Source organism: Haliotis rubra, unplaced genomic scaffold (genome assembly GCF_003918875.1).
Source record: "Haliotis rubra isolate DU_JTF1 unplaced genomic scaffold, ASM391887v1 Scf895, whole genome shotgun sequence".
NCBI classification, from domain to species: Eukaryota; Metazoa; Mollusca; class Gastropoda; order Lepetellida; family Haliotidae; genus Haliotis; species Haliotis rubra.
The window spans coordinates 314,981-338,802 of NW_025767629.1; the positions used below are offsets into that span (position 1 = coordinate 314,981).

General features: G+C 37.1%; 1 protein-coding gene and 1 long non-coding RNA gene across 6 annotated transcripts in view; both read left to right on the forward strand.

Moving 5' to 3' along the window:
* Nucleotides 1-23,822, forward strand: part of LOC124263694 (receptor-type tyrosine-protein phosphatase alpha-like) — a 310,238-nt gene that overhangs the window by 272,437 nt on the left and 13,979 nt on the right. The window contains exons 1-2 of one of the 5 annotated variants that reach the window (XM_046698360.1): nucleotides 2,270-2,419; nucleotides 4,326-4,469. The exons of the other annotated variants lie outside the window; for them this stretch is intronic. Coding sequence (XP_046554316.1) covers nucleotides 4,388-4,469 — 82 coding nt within the window. The 5' untranslated portion in view covers nucleotides 2,270-2,419; nucleotides 4,326-4,387. Of the gene's footprint in view, nucleotides 1-2,269; nucleotides 2,420-4,325; nucleotides 4,470-23,822 lie in introns of those variants that run through there. 5 annotated transcript variants of the gene reach the window in all.
* LOC124263700 lies at nucleotides 12,076-23,820 on the forward strand. Its single transcript, XR_006894914.1, has 3 exons — nucleotides 12,076-12,174; nucleotides 12,574-12,711; nucleotides 23,471-23,820. It is a non-coding gene; the product is annotated as an uncharacterized LOC124263700 (long non-coding RNA).

Sequence of the window (23,822 nt, forward strand, 5' to 3'; positions counted from 1 at the left end):
TTAGAAAGCTTCATCAAGTCCAATTGTTCTCCAGTTCTCCTGTGGGTTCTTCCTGACCTGCAGGGAGATGTCGATTCCCTTTTCGAGAATCTGCGTCTGAACTTTATTGGTTTTTCTCAGTTCAAAGGCTTTATTTGCGAGACAGCCACGGTGGTTTTTTTTAGGAAGACAGGGAGATCAGTTCGGATTGTCACCTTCTTCTCCTTAAGAATACCCCAGTTCTTCCCAGCAGCGCTGTAGACACTCTGTCTGTCTATTCCCCTGACGAATTTCACGACGATTGGTTTCGGCATTGAAGCCCTAAAGTTTTGGGGATCCGTGATTTTTCTAGGTAGTCTATGCACATTATCGAACAACATCTCCTCGGCCCGCTGTATTCCCAGTAAACTGAAGATTTCTTTTATCGCGGTTTCCGGATCTTTCTCGTCGGGTATGCCATAAATTAGCAAGTTGTCTTTCCTGGAGTAAAGTTCAAGAGTGAGAATCTTTTTTGTCATATTCCATTTTCATTGCCGACATCTCGTCTTCAGCGAATTTATTTCCAAAATGTTCGTCTCAATCTGTTCAGCATTGTATTGAACCGTGGCAAGAATGTCGGAAGTTTTAGTGTGTAAATCCTTTATCTCAGTATTCATCAAGTCCATTTTACTCACTAATTTCTTTAGTCTGTACTTGTAGAGCTTCAGCAATAAAGCTTTTTTAAGTCCTCCCGGTCTGCCTTATCCGAGTCGAGATCAATGGCGGCCGGCGTGGTCGTCAAGCTAGATGAGCTAGATATTTTCTCGGCGTTCGTGTGGGTTCTAGTCTGAACCCCATCCTCTACAGATGTGTTAGACGGCTTACCGGGTGTACCTATATCTTGTTTTTCTCTGTTATTTCTTTTGTTGTTTGACATTTTTAGCTTAGATCTGGATTTTCGGAGAGCAAGTGGTTAACGTGTTGTCATGTGATGATTGCAGGTGGCGCTCTAACTGAATTCAGTTAGTGACATCGTTACTTGAAAACACTTGTAAATGCCATATTTTAATGAATTGTTTACATGAACAAACACAGCAACATATGGTTCAGGGAACTAAATAGGATTACATTTTGGTGACTGATAGTTCCAACATGGTAATATCCAACCTAACATCTTGGATCGTTTACTTGAATGTTGTAAGCCTGGCAGTGATCAAACCCTTTGTACATGAGTCGCAAGATATAGTCTCTATAGGTCACGTGAACTCCGATGATGTTGGTACGGATATTGAAGTCTGTAGACAGACCATGGATGCACTGAATAGTCTGTCTACAATAGATCATTGCAGTTCTGCTCTCAAAAATCCGACTAGACCTTTGTCGTGGTTTTCGAATTGGCGGAATGACTTCCCAGTTAAACAGAACTGAACAAAACAGACTCTGTTTTTGCAGTCCAAATGAAAAACATGCAGTTGAATCTCGGTTTTATTGTCAACTGCTGTTACTTATTTGTAGCAGTAGGCATTGTCGTCCCCGCGTTTGAATAATTTGAATGATATACTTTTCCGTACCAAGATCATTTTGTTTCCATTTTTACGAGCATATATTTTAATGAATTTGATTATTATATTTGCAAGAATGCTCCTCCTCTGGGTCCGCACACTAATATTAGTATTAATCCATATTATTCGAATACTGCTCAGTATGCAACTCTGGGAATTATGGAGCCAACTGTGGCCAGTCCTGTGATGCACGTCACTGCAAGATGGACTCCAGCTGTGATGTAACACTTGGACAGTGTGTCGGTGGATGTGCGGCTGGATATCGAGGAACAGACTGTAGTCGAGGTAATATCTCCTCATATCTCGTTATCGGTAAAAAATGCTTCAAAAAATTTATTTGTAAAACATTTTCTGTAATCTTCGTTCCCTCATCATAACATTTAAATAGCTAAATAAATCAAGCCGTCTCATTATCTACTTACAATCGAAAGTCCATTCTTTCCATGATTCCAATATACTTTTTCTTTTATTGCGTGCATTTATATAGATGTCGCAGATGAATGCAAAAGAAGCCAAATATCCTTCAAGACAATGCATGATATGGGTTATGTTAAATACTTCCTTTGAAAATTATGCAAACGAAAGTACCGCTGTAAAACACAGCAGATTTTGTTTCAATTACGTCTGGATATGGTTAGCATACAATATGTTAATCATGATTCGGTTTGGAGCAGTTCAAGCCGTTACTATACACATGTACCAGTGATATAAGAACTAACTGACCTCACTGAACTCACAATTCATTTGAGCATGCACGTCCCGTGTCACGTATGGAGACAACTGTAGCAAGTACTGTTACTCCCGTCACTGTGTCGACGACCTGGCTTCCTGTCCTCCTGACACATGGGCATGTTCAAGTGTAGGCTGCCTAACGGGGTGGGCAGGAACTGACTGTACAGGTATATACAAGATTGTAGGTTGATGTACACTATGGAGTTGTACCTTTCTCAAGGTTTGGTTGCAAGACGATAGCAATAACATAATGCTATTATTGTGATTAATAGTCTGTAACTACACTACCACGGGGACAAATATTGAAGCAATAGCATCTTTAATTACAGGCGGGCGTATATAAATACATACATTCTTGTGGCCATATGGGAAGGAAATTGATAGTGAAAGTGAAATAACAGTCCTGTGTGCGGATACCTTCTCGTCGGTGATGATCTGTGACGACCCGAGTACCATACGGGCTAGCATTGTTATCTGACAGTTCATAGATTTGCCTATAATTCACGCTAATAAACAAGACGACAAGGCAGCTTCTGTCAACGTATCGCTGGCTAGTCTAACATCCATTTACAAGAACCAAATTAGTTGGCCTGTCACTTTTTTATACCGTCCAACACTACTGTTTCCATTGCAATCATGTCAAGACGTTGCTCTTGCTTCCCGATCTCCCCAATGTTGATATCGATTCCTCCTCGTTTGACGCTCTACATAGAGCCGTGTTTATTATTATAGGATATTTATACAGCGCACATATCCATGTATCTAGTACATGCTCAAGGCGCTGACATTTCACTGGATGTCAATCTCAACTACACATCGTATTATCAATATCAACTCCCCCGGGGATCATACAACTTCTGCAGCCACTAGGCGCACCGAGTTCTTGCGGCTTTCTCATCCTTACGAGGCACTCATTCACAGCTGGGTGGACTGGGACACATAGTCACAGTACTTTGTCCAAGTTCACTGCACGTTGCTTTACGCGCAACTACGTGTTTACACATATTCATGTGGCCACCATCTGGTCATATACCAACGGATTCGTGGGTTTTTTTAAGCGCACAGGGTTGTGTACTGTACACTAGGCGTTGTGACAACACTGAAAGGGTGAGAGTGAGTTAAAATTTATGGTCACAAAAGGGCGAGAAGAGACCTGATCATTGGATACTGTCTTGTGCTAATGCAGGGCATGCAGTTCATGCTTGATATGAGATGTTGCTATGATTCAGGGTTTTTGTTGAAATGTAAAGCCACGTTATCAGATAGGTACTTCAACCTGAACGATACCTAAATGAAAGATTTAGTTAAATAAATTAGATCCTTCTATTTAGTTGGTAGTATATGGTTACAGAATGTATATCAATACATTTAAATCAATTCATTTACAATATATCGTCCAATTTCAGTAAATCAGACCGTAGCGCTCGCTGCTTTTTCCCAGAAACCTGTCGACAGCCTATGCACTTCTCAGCAAGGCCGAATTTAACTGTGTAAATATCTGGTCCTTTCTAAATTACCCCTTTATTTGTAGAACCCTGACTTCCATCTCTAATCTAATTCCCTGGTGTCATCAACTTGTTGCCTCGTTATTTTAATGACGTTGCCACTGTGTTTACTTTCTGTATATTCTGTATACATACATTCTCTCCTCCACATGTCAATTCCTTTTTGGTAACGGTGCAAGAATCTGTTTCGAAATTCGTGAAATAAAAGAAGTGGCTATCCATAAAATGGCCATAATTGCAATTGTCCTGCTTCCATTTGCCAGAGTAGGCTTTTCGCGAGGTCGCTTCAATTCGTTGTCAGAATAACTTGCCAGTTAAATAGCATGAAACAGACTCTGTTTTTGCAGTCGACCTCACCCCACTTCAAAATTAGTCACATCCAGAATATGCCCTAGTCTTGCATCTTGGTTTTTGTGTCCTCAAGTTGTAATATTTATCTGTTACAGGATGCCTTTATAGTCGCTGCGTTTAAATAATTCCATCAACAACACTAACGTTTGGTGTATCAATATTAATGTATTTTTCGGAGAATATATTCTTTTAATACCTTTATGCTTATATTTACAAGAATGCGCCATTGGGTTTTAGGGAGCCAACTGTGACCAGTCCTGTGCTGCACGTCACTGCAAGATGGACTCCAGCTGTGATCTGACACAATGGCAGTGTGTCGGTGGATGTGCAGCTGGATATCATGGAATAGACTGTAGACAAGGTAATATATCCCACTATTTTCCCATATATATATTAAATGCCTACTTTGTATATCTGAATCAGTTATTGTATCATATTTAAGTATCATGTACAGTGTTCTCATTGGGATGCCTTAAACAGACACTGCTCCTGTGTTTATATTTTATATCTAGTAACAGGTAATGGTGTTCTCAGGACATTTACAGTGAAAGACACTTTGCAAGAAATTATTGTGGATGCATCATAAGAGGTGACTTACGGTCGGTGCTTGTCATTATATTCTAATTACATACTCTGATGCTCATGATGTTAATCACTGGAACGTCTGGACCCCACTCGATGATCTACGTCATGTACCTGGAACATTGCGGAGAGCACCATTTAAACAACAAACCAAAATTAACAATTAGTTCATTAATGATAATGATTTTCATACTTTGGTTGTTTAAACCATCGTTGTGTCCAAGAGCGTTTATATCGGTGCCCTTGGCTGGTAGATCAGGATACTGGTCAACGGAAGACAGGTGTTGAATTGACGAATTGTCCTTGTAGTTGGTGAATAATGGTCAAAATGGTACAAATAATGGTAGTCATGTGACAATACGCACACCAGGAACCGTGATCTCCATCAACTAACGTAGGTTGCTATGTGGACCGTGTTGGTCCCTCTTACTACGTCACAGTGAGAAGATAGTGGGGGCTAGATATTGTAAAATATGCAACTTATATAACTACGCTAATTGGGGATGAATTATGGTGATTTAACGCCGCACACAACTATGTTCCGGCAATGTTCCGGTCTGGACCAGACAATCCGGTGAACAACAACATGAGTTCGACTCAGTGTATTCACGAATACCTTTCTCTATTAATGTTAACACAGCAAAAATAACTTAGTTTCCGTTTTTGCGGAAACCTAACGGATACTGGGTAATGTAGGTTTCCGCTAGGTTTCAGTATCCGGAAACAGACAATGCGAGTTTCTGCATAGTTTACAAAACTGAAACTAACAAATCTAGGTTTCCGTCAAGTTTCTACAACTGAAACTATCATTATGCGTTTCCATTTAGTTTCAGTTCGCTGAAACATTCAAAGAGAAATGACTTTGTTTCCGCTATTGCGGAAACCTATTGGATACTGGGTAATGTAGGTTTCCGCTAGGTTTCTGTTGGTTTCAGCTTAGATGAAATGGCAAACTTATAATTAGCTTTGTGCTGTTCCATTGGGGGACTATATTTACTTACTGTTACATTTGCAAGATAATTTCTGTTTACAGAATCCAGCTAGGGTCAATGCAGGAAGCAAAAGTACTGTTCGTGCCGTAGTCCCTAGTATGTTGATCAACCTTCAGGTGTTGGCAATCTATAGCTCATTTTTATACTGTACCGGTAAAGTGTTTATGGTTACATGCCAGTTTTTAGTGTACATTTGTGATAGATTAGTTATTTTACTGTCCTTCGAAGACAGGTAAGTATATAAGTTTGTTTTTATTTCATGTACACATTTAAAATTTAGAGTTAGGACTTTCATAGTCACGATATGGCTACCGATGTGACTATGCAACTCACTCACTACCATTCTGCATAACTTGTGAATGTACCATTTATTACATTGTTCGCGAAAAACAACAAACACAGTGACACATGCACTGTTATGATTCACCTGTTTCATTATTGTGAATAGCTCACATTTCAACAGTACTCAACAATGTGTATGTATGTATGTATGTATGTATGTATGTATGTATGTATGTATGTATGTATGTATGTATGTATGTATGTATGTATGTATGTATGTATGTATGTATGTATGTATGTATGTATGTATGTATGTATGCATGTATGCATGTATGCACATATCAAAAGGGAATTTTCAGCATTGGAGAAAACAAATTCTGTATGAATATGCAAATACAAATATGTCAAAACCCTACAACATTTTATGCATATGATGAAATGAGGTCTACTAGTGCAGGCACAACATATTTGATGTGGTATTTATAAAACAGATTTCAAATTCAAATTCAAATGTTTATTGTATGAAAGGTCATGGGCCCATATACATATACATGAAGTGTACATTTGAAGCTGTCTCAATGTATCTTAACATATACACACTAACAATCTCACATAGTAAAGACTTGGCAACTTGCTTACAACCATGAAGCTTCTGTTGCACTCACACTGAGCAGCCAACAATCCTCTGATGTGGTACATATGACGCAGAGCCTTGAGTTGAGCCTGAGTTTTGCCACACAGAGAAAGGGGAAATATAACCAAGTTGATTACAACAAGGCTTGAACCAGTCCACAACTGCAAACAGATGGTGTATGCTCTACTTAAGATTTGTGGGTGAATATGAAGAGTCCTGGTTGATGTCTGGCACAACATCGTTGCCATCCTTATCATCCCACACAGACTCTTCATCATCCTGCAAATACAATACATACAATGCTTAGTAAAACTGCAAAAACAGCCAAAGTAACACATTTATACATATTCATAAACATGCACAGTGGTACATCTGATCACAATGAAATTATATAATTAGAACGACTAATTTGTATATGTAACCAAAATATTTTTTTCACAATCACAAAGGAAAGATATGTAGTATACATGTATATTGTATCTTCCATTTGACATGTCACTTATTTTATTGATTGGTACCAGAAAATAGTAGCCAACCCTGTATTCTGAAGCAAATTGTGGTAATATTTATTACTGTTACTGTACTCATATTCAAGGTAACATCTACTACCAAATCGCCAATTGAAATCGAAGCATAGGTAAAACGGTACATACATATTTTAAATAGATACGAATTATGTTTAAACACTGAATGTAACACCTAATTATATATGTGATCTTATTCAAATTGAAATGATCAACTCAACTGAGAAAAGCGTACAAAACCTAACATTTCCCATGAATGAAAAATCGTGGGTATTTCTTAGTTTTATCAACCCTCTAAGGAAACATTCCCAGCAATATAGTAACATAAAATATTATTTTTTTATGTGACCTTTAATTTAATTTAAAAACTGTAAAATGTGTAACACAACTTATTCACTTTCAGTTACAGTTACATATCTGGTATACAATAATTACACTCTTGCTTGACAACGGTATAAGAATCCATACCGAAACGTCGCATCATATATAATAAAGAAGTTGTTATCCATAAACTCTCTTACTTTCTTATTTGTCACCAACTTCTAAATGCCAATCAAACAAATTACAATAATTAAATATATTCATTATTGATATATGATGGATAGCAATGGGACAGATCAAACTGAAGTCGTTAAATGAAACCTATGAAGTGAAGTATTTTGGACGACTAACCTGATGAGAAACTGCCGTCCATTCTAGACGATTCCTTGTTTCCTTGAAACAAACGACTGGCAGTGCGGACAGAAAAACTGGGTCTTTTCTTGGAACTGAAAACATATCAACATATCTTAACTTATGAAAGTGTAATCCCATATATAACATATGTTAAACTTATGGTTACACTGGAATCCACGCACTGTTACATTTTGAGTGATTATATTTTTCACAAAGATAAAGAAATTTATTCTATGTATCTATTTAGTGTTTACTTGTTTTTGACTAAATGCTGATGAATAAAAAATATTGTTTTAAGATTTCCTTTAATGAAATTAGGAGCATGGTATGGTGTAACTATAAATGATTACCAAGCCAAGCCTCTTGTCAATCTCCAACAAGTCAGTGGATCCACAATACGTATCTGTAAATCAAATAATTGAAACAATGATTCTTTTAGAAATGTTATACGTGACTTGTGTCAATGCATTGTAAGGCTAAGAGGTTTAATAATTGATTACATAAATTATTACACAAAGCTATGAGTGTAAAGTATATGTTATAATTGTTTTAATGGTAATAAAATGATAAAAAAGATGTACTGGTATAATTGGATAAATACCGCCATATAGCTGGAATATTGCCGAGTGCGGCGTAATACTAAACTCGGTCACTTAGATATATTGAGCTGACATCACATATAATTAGATAAGTAAACTTATTATACAGGGAATGGTATACGTAGATCTAGGTGTAGAACTGAAAAGAATGAACATGATATAAGCATGTCTAATACACGTGCATGTTTTGAGCTCAATAGGTAAATTACTTACACGATGAAGTTTTACGTCCAGCAGAACGTATATTGCCTACTCCTGACAGGGTTTTGAAAAATCACCTATTTGCCACTAACACAATCTCTCATGAAGCTCGATGAGGACTTTTAAAGTAACGTGAATATGTTTTCAGATTTATTCACGTCTCTAGGCCTACATGTTGATGCTTGACACTGAGGAGGAGCAATTAGTGCCCATAATGCGATGAGAAGACCCTTAAGCCCATACAAGCCCACTGTTGGGTACTCACATTCAATCTGCTCATTTCCACCTTTCACGGTCCCCTTTGATGTCGGCAATGTAAACAAATAAAACAATGGCGACCGGATCACGTCCACGCGAGACTACCTAAATCATTATAAAAACACACAGCTGACATTTTATGTGTATAGTGTATGTTTATTTTGTTGTATAACGCGGGAAGATATTGTCAAACTGTAATGTTAGATTTAGATTAAAAAACAACAACAAAGTGTTTTTCCCGTGAGCCTTTGCGAGTCGCGATTTTCAAAGCCGCCTCAGTTACCCTCAAAGCACTGAAAGAGAGAATTCGCTACCTGGAAAAGAAAGATGGAAATGGCTGCGAAAAACTCGCAGTACCACGACCCTGTCAGGTAAGACCAATTTGTTTTGTTGTCAAATAACGTTTCATGAATTATTTACTTTACGTACAGAAAATCCGGATTGGTAAACAAGCTAATCTATCGAATAAAAGCCAGTGGCCATAGGTATTCGCCACTATGCATTATTCGACTTACATGTTAATTTGGTGCAGCTAGAAATATGTCTTGAATTTATTTGATATCCGTTTGATATTGTTCATATTTTGCACATGGGTTCGATATCATCTCAGCTTCAAAGACATAATTTCCGTTTTATTTTCAATTCAATGTGTGTCATGGTTATGGCAATTTTTAACAAGGCGGTCTATGGGGAAAAAATACGCAATGTTGTATATATGTTGCTCCTGTAACTACAATGCGGAAAATTATGTATCTGTGACCAAGATTATTTCCTAACAGCCTGCATAATTTGACAACCAAATATGGAAAACTGAATTAATGAAAATTACATAGCTACACTAAAATAGCATGCAAGTCTATGAGAATTTTGCCGACTGACGTATATTTAAGTCCCCTGACTGTATAAACAGTTTTGCACGAACTATTTTCAAAGGTTGGTGAAGTAAAATAAGTGTCTATCTAAAAATATACTACAATTTTGAAAAATATAGCAAATAGATTGTGTATTAATTGATTTGTTTTATTCAATTAGGCTGTTGTGAGGAAACGTGTCACGACCACTCCTGGAAGAAAAGATCACCCTCTCTAACTGAAGGTATGTTTTTATGGTACTATGAAACATAGACGTAATTTCACTTTGAATATTTTTTTATTATGCTTCCCTAGATACATTTTCACAAAATGAACCATACTCAAGTTACATTTGCAAATGGATTTGAATAACCGGTAACTTAATCATGATTTCAAATTGGACCAAATAAACTTCACACCTGTGTGAAATGGCATTAAAACTGACCCCTTGATTTTACAATGCCGTAATTACTAACACGGTTATGTCACAGGTGATAACTCAACTTCATTCATCAGGATGTTTATGTCAGGCCGTTCACTTACTGATTGCATAACCTTAAAGTGATAAATCTGTAGTTTGCTTGTTGGTATAAATGTCGCTGCAATTGTTTGGGGGTTTGTTAAACCTCAAATGAATGAATGGAGAAATGCAAAGAAAAGTAACGTGTTATTGTTTATTTTTTTTTCAGCTGATGATGAGTCTGCAGACTGTATAACGAATGACCAAGGATTGTCAGCTGAAACATGTGTGAAGGTAATTTTGACCTATCTGTAGTGACTTTCATTATAAGTAGTAAATAATTTCCAATTAATAGAGTAGAGACAAGGTTTATGGATGTCAACTCCTTTATTATGTGAAAACATGTTTCAGAGTGAATGCTTACCCCTTCGTCAGGTGTAAGCATTCACTCCGAAACATTGTGTTTTCACATAATAAAGACCTTGACATCCGGAAACATTCGTGCCTTGTATTATTCACTTCTAAATACACCTCAAAGACGTAATGGTGTAAACATACAGTCACTACTGGGTGAATATACTTGTGCCTTCAACAATACAACTGCCTGACTGAGTTTGGTTTTACGCCGCTTTTAGCAATATTCCAGCAACATCACGGCGGTGGACACCACAACGTTGATGAAAATCTATTACTAGTACCATTATTACTATACTATAATGCAATAAATCTTCAGATATATATATTACTACCTCTGGTCTGGGAAGCATGTAACTCCAGAGCAAAGTTTGTATAGATTCTGTGTCCTCTTTAGAAAATAAGATATTACATTCGGTCAATGAAGTGTGATGAATTGCATAATTTGAGTTTTGAGAAAACTAGTGCAAAGTGTGATTGTTCAATTTAGTTCTCTTTTATTCAAACTTACTTGTAGATTACTCATTATAAATCATCCTTGGCATTGTCAGTTTCTTGTTGATTGATGTTTGTGTAATTCATCAAAATAACCTAGTAATTCGTTATTACCTGCCATTTTCAGAAACTTGCACAACGCCTAAACAGACTTGCATCTATTGATTGGCCAGATAGACGATAGAAAAAGGTAGCGACAACACTCACCATAGACATGACATCACTAGTCGTGAGTGACGAAGATGACGTCAATTAGTTGCATTCCGTCCCCTTTGTCTGTGAGTCCAGCAAGCTTATGGCATACACGACGACACTGGACTTGGAAAGAATCTACACCTCCACTGCTCTCGTCAAGGCCAACAGGAGGACGAGGATGAGGCATCCAACCAAAGTAAACAGAGGGATCTCCGCCCAGGGATGCCCCTTACAGGGCCCACTGACCAGCTCTTGCAATTCTATACTTCAGAAACAAATGTATGTACAGTTATTCAGAATATACAAAAACGAGCGTTGTTAGTTGCAATGGATTCTCTAAATTATGAGTGATGCATTGTGATTATAGATTTCATAAAAAATGAATAAGCTATAGTGTAGCCCGAATAACTTCAATTACGGTACATTTTTCAGATATACTCGAAGACAAATGCTATTTCGGGACAAATGCTATATAGGGTAACATACTAATAGTGCTCTGATTACGATACTTCTATTCGGTATGACGCCACACTACAGTCGTTCTGTTGAAAAAGGGGTTAAGCGTCCATTTGCAAAATCTCGTCTCGGTACCGCTCAGCATTCACAATCATTGGCGTCTTTACTGCAGCTGTTATCCCACCCATAATCATAATACCGAAACGTCGCGATTTTGCAATAAGACTTTTCATTCTTAAGAATTGTATTGCCTTACGTCGGAAATTTTACACTTCTGGATAAAACACATCATACCTTTCAGTCTGTTTTACTGGGAGATACGTAGAAGGATGTAGCAAGAACTGCCGCAACCGTAACTGTAAGGCGCCATCTAACCAATGTCATCACGTGACTGGAAAGTGTCCCGACGGCTGTGTCACTGGTTTCACTGGAGATGACTGTTTACAGAGTATGTTTCTTCTTTACTGATGATGTGTTGACTTCATGCACTCATGACTGCCTTCTGAGTAATATGGCCAAGTTACTCTAAAACTGATTTTTAACTCATAGTCAAATAGACTTGTATGTGTGATTTAAGGAAGTTATATTATCATTTTGTCAAAAATGAGTAACAGCCCATGCAGGGACGTAATTTGTGGTAACTATTCTATACTTCAGAAACCACTGGATATACGGCTACTGATCATAGCACGTTGCACTGTGCGTTGAGAGCACCATACAAAAAGAAAAAAAAGACAACATTTAATCTAGAAAGAGATGTATAATTTAGCTTCTGATGTTTTGGAAAATAGATAAACAGTTATAATATATGATTCAAAACTAGTTCAATGTTCTTACTGCTCTTCAGACTGTCCTAGTGGCTATTATGGAACTAACTGTTCCCTGAGTGGTGCAGACAGACATTGTAACAGTTCCGCCTGACCTGCTGATGGGGCCTGTGGCGCTGCATGTGAGGCGAGGTGGACACTGCAGAGTTGCACACGAGGTAATATGAACATATACTCATGCCAATAATGGTTGTCACCCCCCTTCAATTTTTTTTATTGGAAAGGGTGTGTGGGGAGGGGGGTGACAACCATTATTGGCATGAGTATATTTCCTGCCTTAGTGGTTTACATGCAAGAACAACTTTTATAAACTAATATAACAAAATACATCAACACCAGAGAATAACAAGTCTCGATCATCCACAGAAACTGAATAGGTGACACAGCAAAAATAACTTGGTTTCCGCAATGCGGAAACCTGGTGGAAAGTGGACTGAAACTTAAGTTTCCACCTAGAATCCAGTGAGTTTCCGTTCTTTTACATTGAGTTTCCGCAATAACGGAAACTTACAATTACCCACTTTCTAAGGGTTTCCGCACGGTTTCCGTTACCCACACTCCGACAAGTTTCCGTTGAGTTTCAGTTGTTAACTTTGAATCCATCAGGTTTCCGCAAGGTTTCAGTTATTAATAAGACTCCAACAGGTTTCCGCATAGTTTCAGTTACCAACAATCCGACATAGTTTCCGCATAGTTTCAGTTACCGGTTTCAATTTCAGGTTCACAGGTTTTCATATGCGCTTCAAAGAGCCAAATGTAACCATTCTTCTTTATTCATATCATAAACTCTTGTTAAAAACAATAGAAGAAATTTGTTATTATCATGACATTTACTTAAAGAAAAAACAGAATATATAATAAGATTCATTGTTTTATTTTCTCAACATGAATATGAATTAGCATTTAAGGCAAATAAAGATCATACATATAACTAGTAATATAGCACTAAAAAAACAGAGCAAAACATTTTGGCATAACTCAATCCAGAAATCATATATCATTTATAGCAAAGTTGTAATTTTTCATCAGTTAAACTTTCATTCACTTATTATCTTGAAATAGCATGTTAGATATGAAATTTATTTCTAAAATCATGCTAATGATGAAAACTAACAATAACATACAACTTAACACAGTAATAAAACATAGCTGCATCGGACATTTATTTGCACGCCTTGGCATTCAGCCACACACTCTATGTCACAACTATCGCCAAACATCCACAATGATATACAATAACACAACATACAGCTTACAATACAAAAATAAAATAAAAATTACATTATGAAATTGAAAATAAATTCAATTATATTGCAAGAGTTGGTCAGTTAGCCCAATCAGGGGCATCCCTGGGCGGAGATCCCTCATCCTCGTCCTCACGTTGGCCATGACGAGAGCAGTGGAGGTGTAGATTCTTTCCAAGTTCAGTGTCGTCGTGTATGCCCTAAGCTTGCTCGACTCCCAGACAAAGGAGACGGAATGCAACTAATTGACGTCATCTTCGTCACTCACGACTGGTGATGTCATGTCTATGGTGAGTGTTGTCGCTACCTTTTCTTTCGTCTATCTGGCCAATCGATAGATGCAAGTCTGTTTAGGCGTTGTGAAAATGGCAGGATATAACGAATTACTAGGTTATTTTGATAAATTACACAAACATCAATCAACAAGAAACTGAAAATGCCAAGGATGATTTAAAATGAGTAATCCAAAAGGAAGTTTGAATAAAAGAGAATTGAACAATCACACTTTGCACTAGTTTTCTCAAAACTCAAATTATGCAATTCATCACACTTCATTGACCGAATGAAATATCTTATTTTCTAAAGAGGACACACAATCTATACAAAATTTGCTCTGGAGTTACATGCTTCCCAGACCAGAGGTAGTAATACGTTATATATATATCTGAACATTTATTGCATTTTCTATATAGTAATAATGGTACTAGTAATAGATTTTCATCAAATTGCTATATTCAATCTCTTACAGTTCGTATTGAGCCTATTTCTGGTGTCCCCCGCCGTGATGTTGCTGGAATATTGCTAAAAGCGGCGTAAAACCAAACTCAGTCAGTCAGTCGTATTATTGAAGGCACAAGTATATTCACCCAGTAGTGACTGTATGTTTACACCATCTAGTCTTTCAAGATTATGACATACGATGGATGTCAACGTCTTTATTATGTGAAAACACACAGTTGGAGTGAATGCTTACACCTGACGAAGGGGTAAGCATTCACCCTGAAACATATTTTCACATAATCAAGGAGTTGACATCCATAAACCTTGTCTCTACACCATTAATTTGAAATTATTTACTATTTATAATGAAAGTCGCTACAGATAGATCAAAATTACCTTCACATGTTCCTGCTGACCATCCTTGGTCATTCATTATACAGTCTCCAGACTCATCATCAGCTTTGCTGAAAAAAAATAAACAATAAAACGTTACTTTTCTTTGCATTTCCCCATTCATTCATTCGAGTTTTAAATTTGCAGCGACATTTATACCAACAATCAAACTACAGATTTATCACTTTAGATTATGCAATCAGTAAGTGAACGGCCTGATATAAACATCCTGATGAATGGAGTCGAGTTATCTCATGTGACATAACCTTGGAGTAATTACGGTATTGTAAAATCAAGGGGTCAGTTTGACTGCAATTTCACACAGGTGTGAAGTTAAGATTTATTTGGTCCAATTTGAAATCATGATTAAGTTACCGGTTATTCAAATCCATTTGCAAATGTAACTTTAGTATGGTTCATTTTGTGAAAATGTATCTAGGGAAGCATAATAATAAAATATTCAAAGTGAGATTATGTCTATATTTCGTAGTACCATAAACACATACCTTCAGTAAGAGAGGGTGATCTTTTCCTCCAGGAGTAGTCGTGGCACATGTTTCCTCACAACGGCCTAAATAAATAAAACAAATCCATTAATATATAATCTATTTGCTATATTTTTCAAAATTGTAGTATAGTTTTAGATAGACTTATTTTACTTCACCATCGTTTGAAAATAGTTCGAGCAAAACTGCTTATACAGTCATGGGACTTACGTCAGTCGGCAAAAATTCTCATAGACTTGCATGCTATTTTAGTGTAGCTGTGTTATTTTCATTAATTCAGTTTTCCATATTTGGTTGTCAAATTTTGCAGGTTGTTAGGAAATCATCTTGGTCACAGATACATAATTTTCCGCATTGTAGTTACATGAGCAACATATATATAACATTGCGTATTCTTTCCCGAAAGACCGCCATGTTAAAAATTGCCATAACCATGACACGCACTGAATTGAAAATAAAACGGAAATTATGTCTTTGTAGCTGAGATGATTCATGACCCATGTGCAAAATATGAACAATATCAAACGGATATAAAATAAATTCAAGACATATGTCTAGCTGCACCAAATTAACATGTAAGTCGAATAATGCATAGTGACGAATACCTATGGCCAGTGGCTGTAATTCCACCGATTAGCTTGTTTACCAATCCGGATTTCTGTACGTAAAGTAAATAATAATTCATTAAACGTTATTTGACAACAAAATAACTTGGTCTTACCTGATAAGGTCGTGGTACTGCGAGTGTTTCGCAGCCATTTCCATCTTGCTTTTCCAGGTAGCGAATTCTCTCTTCCAGTGCTTTGAGGGAAACTGAGGCGGCTATGAAAATGGCGTCTCGCAAAGATTCACGGGAAAAACACTTTGTTGTTGTTATTTAATCTTAATCTAACATTACAGTTTGACAATATCTTTCCGCGTTATACAACAAAATAAACATACACTATACACCTAAAATGTCAGCTGTGTGTTTTTATAATGATTTAGGTAGTCTCGCGTGGACGTGATCCGGTCGCCATTGTTTTATTTGTTTACATTGCCGACATCAAAGGGGACCGTGAAAGGTGGAAATGAGCAGATTGAATGTGAGTACCCAAAGTGACAACAGTGGGCTTGTATGGGCTTAAGGGTCTTTTCATCGCATTATGGGCACTAATTGCTCCTCCTCAGTGTCAAGCATCAACATGTAGTCCTAGAGATAATTAACAGTGAATAAATCTGAAAACATATTCACGTTACTTTAAAAGTCCTGATCGAGCTTCATGAGTCCTACTCATGAGAACTTGTGTTAGTGGCAAATAGGTGATTTTTCAAAACCCTGTCAGGAGTAGGCAATATACGAAAATATTTCTGCTGGACGTAAAACTTTATCATGTAAGTAATTTACCTATTGAGCTCAAAACATGCAAGTGTATTAGACATGCTTATATCGTGTAACGGTTCATTCTCACTTATCCACCACCCTTTAGTTTTGACAAGGGATTAGATGGGATTAGTTGACACGGGTTAGTGATTACACTGCTCACTCTGAAATTTGGTCCTGGTGGGTGACACTAATTAGCTGATTTGCCCTGTTACAGTGAACAGTGTTCGTGAACTTTAATTAAATTGTGTCGATTATGCTATTTGTGTTTTTAATTCAGTGAACACTTTTCACTATTACACGATTATAAAATGGTACATGAGGTTCTTTTAAGGTCAGTCACGATGGCTAACCAACAGGTTAATGTCCAGTTTATTCCTAATGGTAGAGGTGGTCAGTACTTAGTGTTCCAAAATTACAAGTTTGTAGTTAAAAGAAGACGAGGAACATCTGTCCATTGAACTGCGCCCAGAAGAACTGCCATGCCACGGTTAACACCAAAGATAATATTCTCACGTCCTACAGAGACCAGCATAACCATGCATCTGTGGAGAATAGAATCGCTGTAGATTCTTTTCTTGGCCAATCTTAAGGACCTTGTCCGAAAAGATTCCAAACCAATTCCATCTCTTTATCAGGAGGAGTTATCAGGTAAATATTAACATAAATACTTGGCAACTTTTAATTACTATTAAATACTAAAATACTACAACAGTTTTCTTTGAATTTAACATTGTGTTTCTCTGTTCTAGGTCTGAGAGTGATGAATCCTGACATCATTGCAGAAGTGCCCATCTTTGACAGTGTACGTCCTGCTCTATACCGCTCCCGAGCCAAAGACATCCCCATCTGCCAGCAACTAGATCAGCAATAGATCTTCCCGATGCATATACTAAGACGCATGCCAATGACAACTTCCTGCTGTTTTCTCACGGCGACCATGACAAGATCCTGACCTTCGCGACTGACGAGAACCTGCGACTTCTCTCCGAAGCAGATGTGTACTACTGTGACGGAACATTTGACAAGTGCCCTGGTGTGTTCACCCAGCTTTACACCATTCATGCATTTGTGCAAAATAAGATGTGCCCTTTGGTGTATGGTCTGCTCCCAGATAAAAAGCAGTCGACATATGAACGTTTCTTTGAAAATGTGAAGAATGTAGCGGCCTCTAAGAACATTGTATTGGGATCCAGTGAGTGTGTTCACTGATTTTGAGTCAGCTGCTCAAAACGCCATCAAGATGACTTTTCAAAATGCCATATTAAAGGGTTGCTACTTTCACTTTTAGCCAGAAAAGTTCAGAAGCTTGGAATGGTAACTGAATATAAGGACAACCCGGACATAGGTCGTCTTGTAAGACGAGCGATTGCTTTGCCCCTGGTACCAGTGGACTGTGTGAGTGATGTGTGGTGGCAGGCCCTGGAAGATGCACCTCCTGGGGTGGAACAGTTTACAGACTATATGACATCGTACTGGGTGGAGGGTGACCATGGCAGGACCATGTGGAACCACTTCGCCACCGAAGGCCCCTGCACTACTAATCATGTTGAGGGCTGGCACAGGAAGCTTTCCTGTTTAGAAAACCATCCCAATATCTTCAAGATTATTGAATTCTTGAAAAAGAACAATCTTACGTAGAGGCATCATGTATGCAATTAAGAGGAGGTGCCAAACCTCCTCGCAAGAAAGTTAAATATGTCAATTTAACAAACAGATTATGTAACATCAAACAGCAATTCTTGGCTGGCCATATGGATGTATATGCATATTGGGATGCAGTATCCCATTTAACAGGCTATTGAGGATTGTCATAGATATTGAATGTATTGTTAATTTTGATATTGTATGTATTGTTGAAATAAAAAAAAAAATGTAGAAAGACTTACTTTTTACTACTACATTCAAGGGGATCTTATTTCACAGGGAACAAAATTTCAGGGACATCTATTGTCTTGAGGATTATTCCGCTTCAGTGACTTGTCCACCTAGAACAATAGGTGGTGGATAAACGAGAAGACCCCTTTGGCTTGGTAATCATTTATAGTTACACCATACCAATATTTTTTATTCATCAGCATTTAGTCAAAAACAAGTAAACACGATACATAGAATAAATTTCTTTATCTTTGTGAAAAATATAATCACTCAAAATGTAACAGTGCGTGGATTCCAGTGTAATTATAAGTTGATATGTTTTTCAGTTCCAAGAAAAAGACCAGTTTTCTGTCCGCACTGCCAGTCGTTTGTTTCAAGGAAACAAGGAATCCGTCTTGAATGGACGGCAGTTTCTCATCAGGTTAGTCGTCAAAGATACTTCACTTCATAGGTTTCACATAACGACTTAAGTTTGATCTGTCCCTTTGTTATCCATCATATATCAATAACGAATATATTTATTTATTGTATAGCAGATATGTAACTGTAACTGAAAGTGAATAAGTTGCACTACACATTTTACAGTTGTTAAATTAAAGTAAAGGTCACATTAAAAAATAATATTTTATGTTATTATATTGTTGTGAATGTTTCCTTAGAGGGTTGATAAAACTAAGAAATACCCACGATTTTTCATTCATGGGAAATGTTAGGTTTTGTATGCTTTTCTAAGTTGAGTTGGTCATTCAATTTGAAATGAATAAGATCACATATATAATCAGGTGTTACATTCAGTGTTTAAACATGATTCGTATCTATTTAAAATATGTATGTACCGTCTTACCTATGCTTAGATTTCAATTGGCGATTTCGTAGTAGATGTTACCTTGAATATGAGTACAGTAACAGTAATAAATATTACCACAATTTGCTTCAGAATACATGGGTTGGCTACTATTTTCTGGTACCAATCAATCAAATAAGTGACATGTCCAATGGAAGATACAATATACATGTATACTACAGATCTTTCCTTTGTGATTGTGAAAAATCTTTTGGTTACATCTACAAATTAGTCGTTCTAATTTTATAATTTCATTGTGATCAGATGTACCACTGTGCATGTTTTGAATATGTATACATGAGTTACTTTGGCTGTTTTGTAGTTTTACTAAGCATTGTATGTATTGTATTTGCAGGATGATGCAGAGTCTGTGTGGGACGATGAGCATGGCAACGATGTTTGTGCCAGACATCAACCAGGACTCTTCATATTCACCCACAGATCTTAAGTAGAGCATACACCATCTGTTTGCAGTTGTGGACTGGTTCAAGCCTTGTTTTAATCAACTTGGTTATATTTCCCCTTTCTCTGTGTGTGGCAAAATAAATGTCTCATCTCAGGCTCTGCTTCATATGTACCAGATCAGAGGATGGCTGTCTGCTCAGTATGAGTGCAATAGAAGCTTCATGATTGTCAACAAGTTGCCAGGTCTTTACTATTTGAGATTGTTAGTGTGTATATGTTAAGATACATTGAGGCAGCTTCAAATATACATTTCATGTATATGGGCCCATGACCTTGCATACAATAAACATTTGAATTTGAAATCTGTTTAATAAATACCACAGCAAGTATGTTATGCCTGCACTAGTAGACATCATTTCATCATATGCATAAAATGTTGTAGGGTTTTGACATATTTGTATTTGCATATTCATACAGAAGTTGTGTTCTCCAATGCTCAAGATTCCCTCTTGATGTGGCTTCTCACCTACCTACCTACCTACCTACCTACCTACCTACCTACCTACCTACCTACCTACATACATACATACATACATACATACATACATACATACATACATACATACATACATACACATACATACATACATACATACATACATACATACATACATACATACATACATACATACATACATACATACATACATACATACATACATACATACATACATACATACATACATACATACATACATGCACACAAAATCACTCTCACTCACTCACTCACATAGCCGATGCTGTGTTTCCGTACATAGCTAGAAATACTGAATGGTGTTTCACAAACATGTTTCGGATAAAGTTATATTTGCACACTGGACACAAGCCATGTACTCTAACTCTCTCATTGTGGGAAGGTGTTGTCTTTCTATACATGTACAACTGTTAATCTACATGTACAATTGTTTGTATACATGTACAGCTCTTCGCCTTCTCGTACAGACTCGTGAGCCATGGAGCTGACGCCTGGTTATGTAAATATAAGTGTATGCGCGTTCCTGTTGGGTTCTGTTGAAATGTGAGCTGTTCAAAATAATGAAACAGATAAATCATATTAGTGACTGTGTTACTGTGTTTGTTGTTTTTCGTGTAAAATGTAATAAATGGTACATTCACAAGTTATGCAGAATGGTAGTGAGTTACAAAGTCACATCGGCAGCCATATCGTGACTAGGAAAGTCGTAAATCTAAATTTGTAAATGTGTACATGAAATAAAAACAAACTTATATACTTACCTGTCTTCGAAGGACAGTAAAATAACTAGTCTATCACAAATGTACACTAAAACTGGCATGTAACCATAAACACTTAAACGGTACACTATAAAAATGGGCTATAGATTGCAAACACCTGAAGGTTGATCAACATACTAGGGACTACGGGAACGTACAGTACTTTTGCTTCCTGCATGGACCCTAGCTGGATTCTGTATATAGAAATTATCTTGCAAATGTAACAGTAAGTAAATATTGTCCCCCCAATGGAACAGCACAAAGCTAAGTTTGCCATTTCATCTTAGCTGAAACCAACAAAAAACCTACCGGAAACCTACATTACCCAGTATCCAATAGGTTTCCGCAATAACGGAAACTAAGTCATTTTGCTATGAATGTTTCAGCGAACTGAAACTAAATGGAAACGCATAATGATAGTTTCAGTTGTAGAAACTTGACGGAAACCTAGATTTGTTAGTTTCAGTTTTGTAAACTATGCGGAAACTCGCATTGTCTGTTTCCGCATACGGAAACCTAGCGGAAACCTACATTACCCAGTATCCATTAGGTTTCCGCAAGAACGGAAACTAAGTTATTTTTGCTGTGTGAATGGGTCGCTGAAAATCATGCCCCATAGATTTGGTATGATATACGAGTCTTGAAATTGATGAAAAATGTATTCAATGCCTATGTTTAACAAGAGAAGGGTATACAGGTCATAACCACGTAACAGACAATCCAGAAAACAGCCAGGCACTCAAGAATCGTAGTAAGGACTCACTCATCGCATATGAATCTTGGTAACAATCCAGATGATACGCCCTACTCAGAATGTTCGTTGAAGTCAGCCAACACTTTAGATTAAACAATGTCGCTGCCTTATCGGAGAAAACAGAGATACATACAGGCCATCTATGTCATACACGTCATGTTAATTATGAATAAGGTTTGATGTAACTATGTGTAATGATATTTTTAATAGCGAACATAATCACAGAATGTTCCTTTAAACTGAAACATTTTCGACAAATACTCTCTAAATATGCTGGGTTTAGAGTGATAAGAGGTTGTGACAATGGCATTTGACGAGGTGCCGACTACAGTTTTGGGAATGTTCATCCGTCATAATTGCAGGTATATTCCAGTTGCGTGATCCATTCGGTCACTTCTTTCTAGACGCAAAGTCAAAGTCGCTGATCACATCGATGGTCATCATTTTTCCCGACAGTGAATGAGTTTCCCATGAGCCATGTGATTCTATATATATATATATCACATTATGTATATATATATACTACTCATCAAAAGTTTAGACTCACTTAAAGCACTCAGTATATGATATGTATATATAGGTGGTTACATCGAAGATGAACTTCTCCACTAACTTGTGGGAACCAACTGCAAACCTCATGCAGATGAATTGTACGAGGATACTGGATCAAATTGCTGAAAAGCATGTGCAAATATCGTGCATGTGAACAGCTGCGTTTTGGTATAAAGTTTTGTTAAGAATTCGCCAATTTTCACAGATTTTCATTATTTCCTGAACTCATGACAATAATCTTTTCAACGTTACGAATTTGTTTTATAATACATCAGTTCATGTGTAAACAATATCTTTAAACAGCATGGGATATTTTGCAAACAGTTGACTGAAGTAAGTGGTTACATTTACACTAGTGAGTCTAAACTTTTGATGGGTAGTATATATATCGTGATGTATCGTTTATTGCAAGCAGTGAGTAATTACTGAACTGAGACAATTTGACAATTAGGGCATCGCAATCAGGTTCGATTCAGTGATTTGTGTTAAGGCGTTGATACCCTCATTATGCTGAGATGTAAGTTTTGATTATCCTCAGCTTAAATAGTGATGTGAAAAGAAAAACTGATGAATTTAAAGAAATGAAAAGGAAAAATATTGCCATTCAGAAATTCAGCGTATATTCCCTTCAATATATTTTTGTTTGTAAAGTAATATTTTGGGATCAATTTTTTGTTGTTAGATTGGGTTAGAATAGGTAACACGATAATAGTCTGTGTTTTGTTGGTGATTAGAATTTCCCCATTTTTTATCATATCATCATCATGGAGACAGAAACACTGTTGTCAACCGAACTGTAAGCTGGATCCACACTGCCTCTAAACTGCCAAACACTAAACTTAGTGTTGATATTGAGATGAATCTTCTCTGTTTTGTGATATTCCAGTGGATGGTATGGCATCAGCTGTAACTGTAGTGTTAATATGTTGTGATGAATCTTACCTGCTATGTGATATTCCACGCAGAGTGTCCCAGGGGGAAGTATGGCATCAATTATAACGGTAGTGTTGGCATGTTGAGATGAATCTTGTCTGCCACGTGATATTCCACACAGAGTGTCCCCGGGGAAATTGTGGCATCAACTGTTACTGTAGTGTTGATATGTTGAGATGAATCTTGTCTGTCATGTGATATTCCACACAGAGTGTTCCAGGGGAAAGTATGGCATCAACTGTGACTGTAGTGTTGATATGTTGAGATGAATCTTGTCTGCCACGTGATATTCCACACAAAGTGTTCCAGGGGAAATTGTGGCATCAACTGTTACTGTAGTGTTGATATTTTGAGATGAATCCTGTCTGTCATGTGATATTCCAC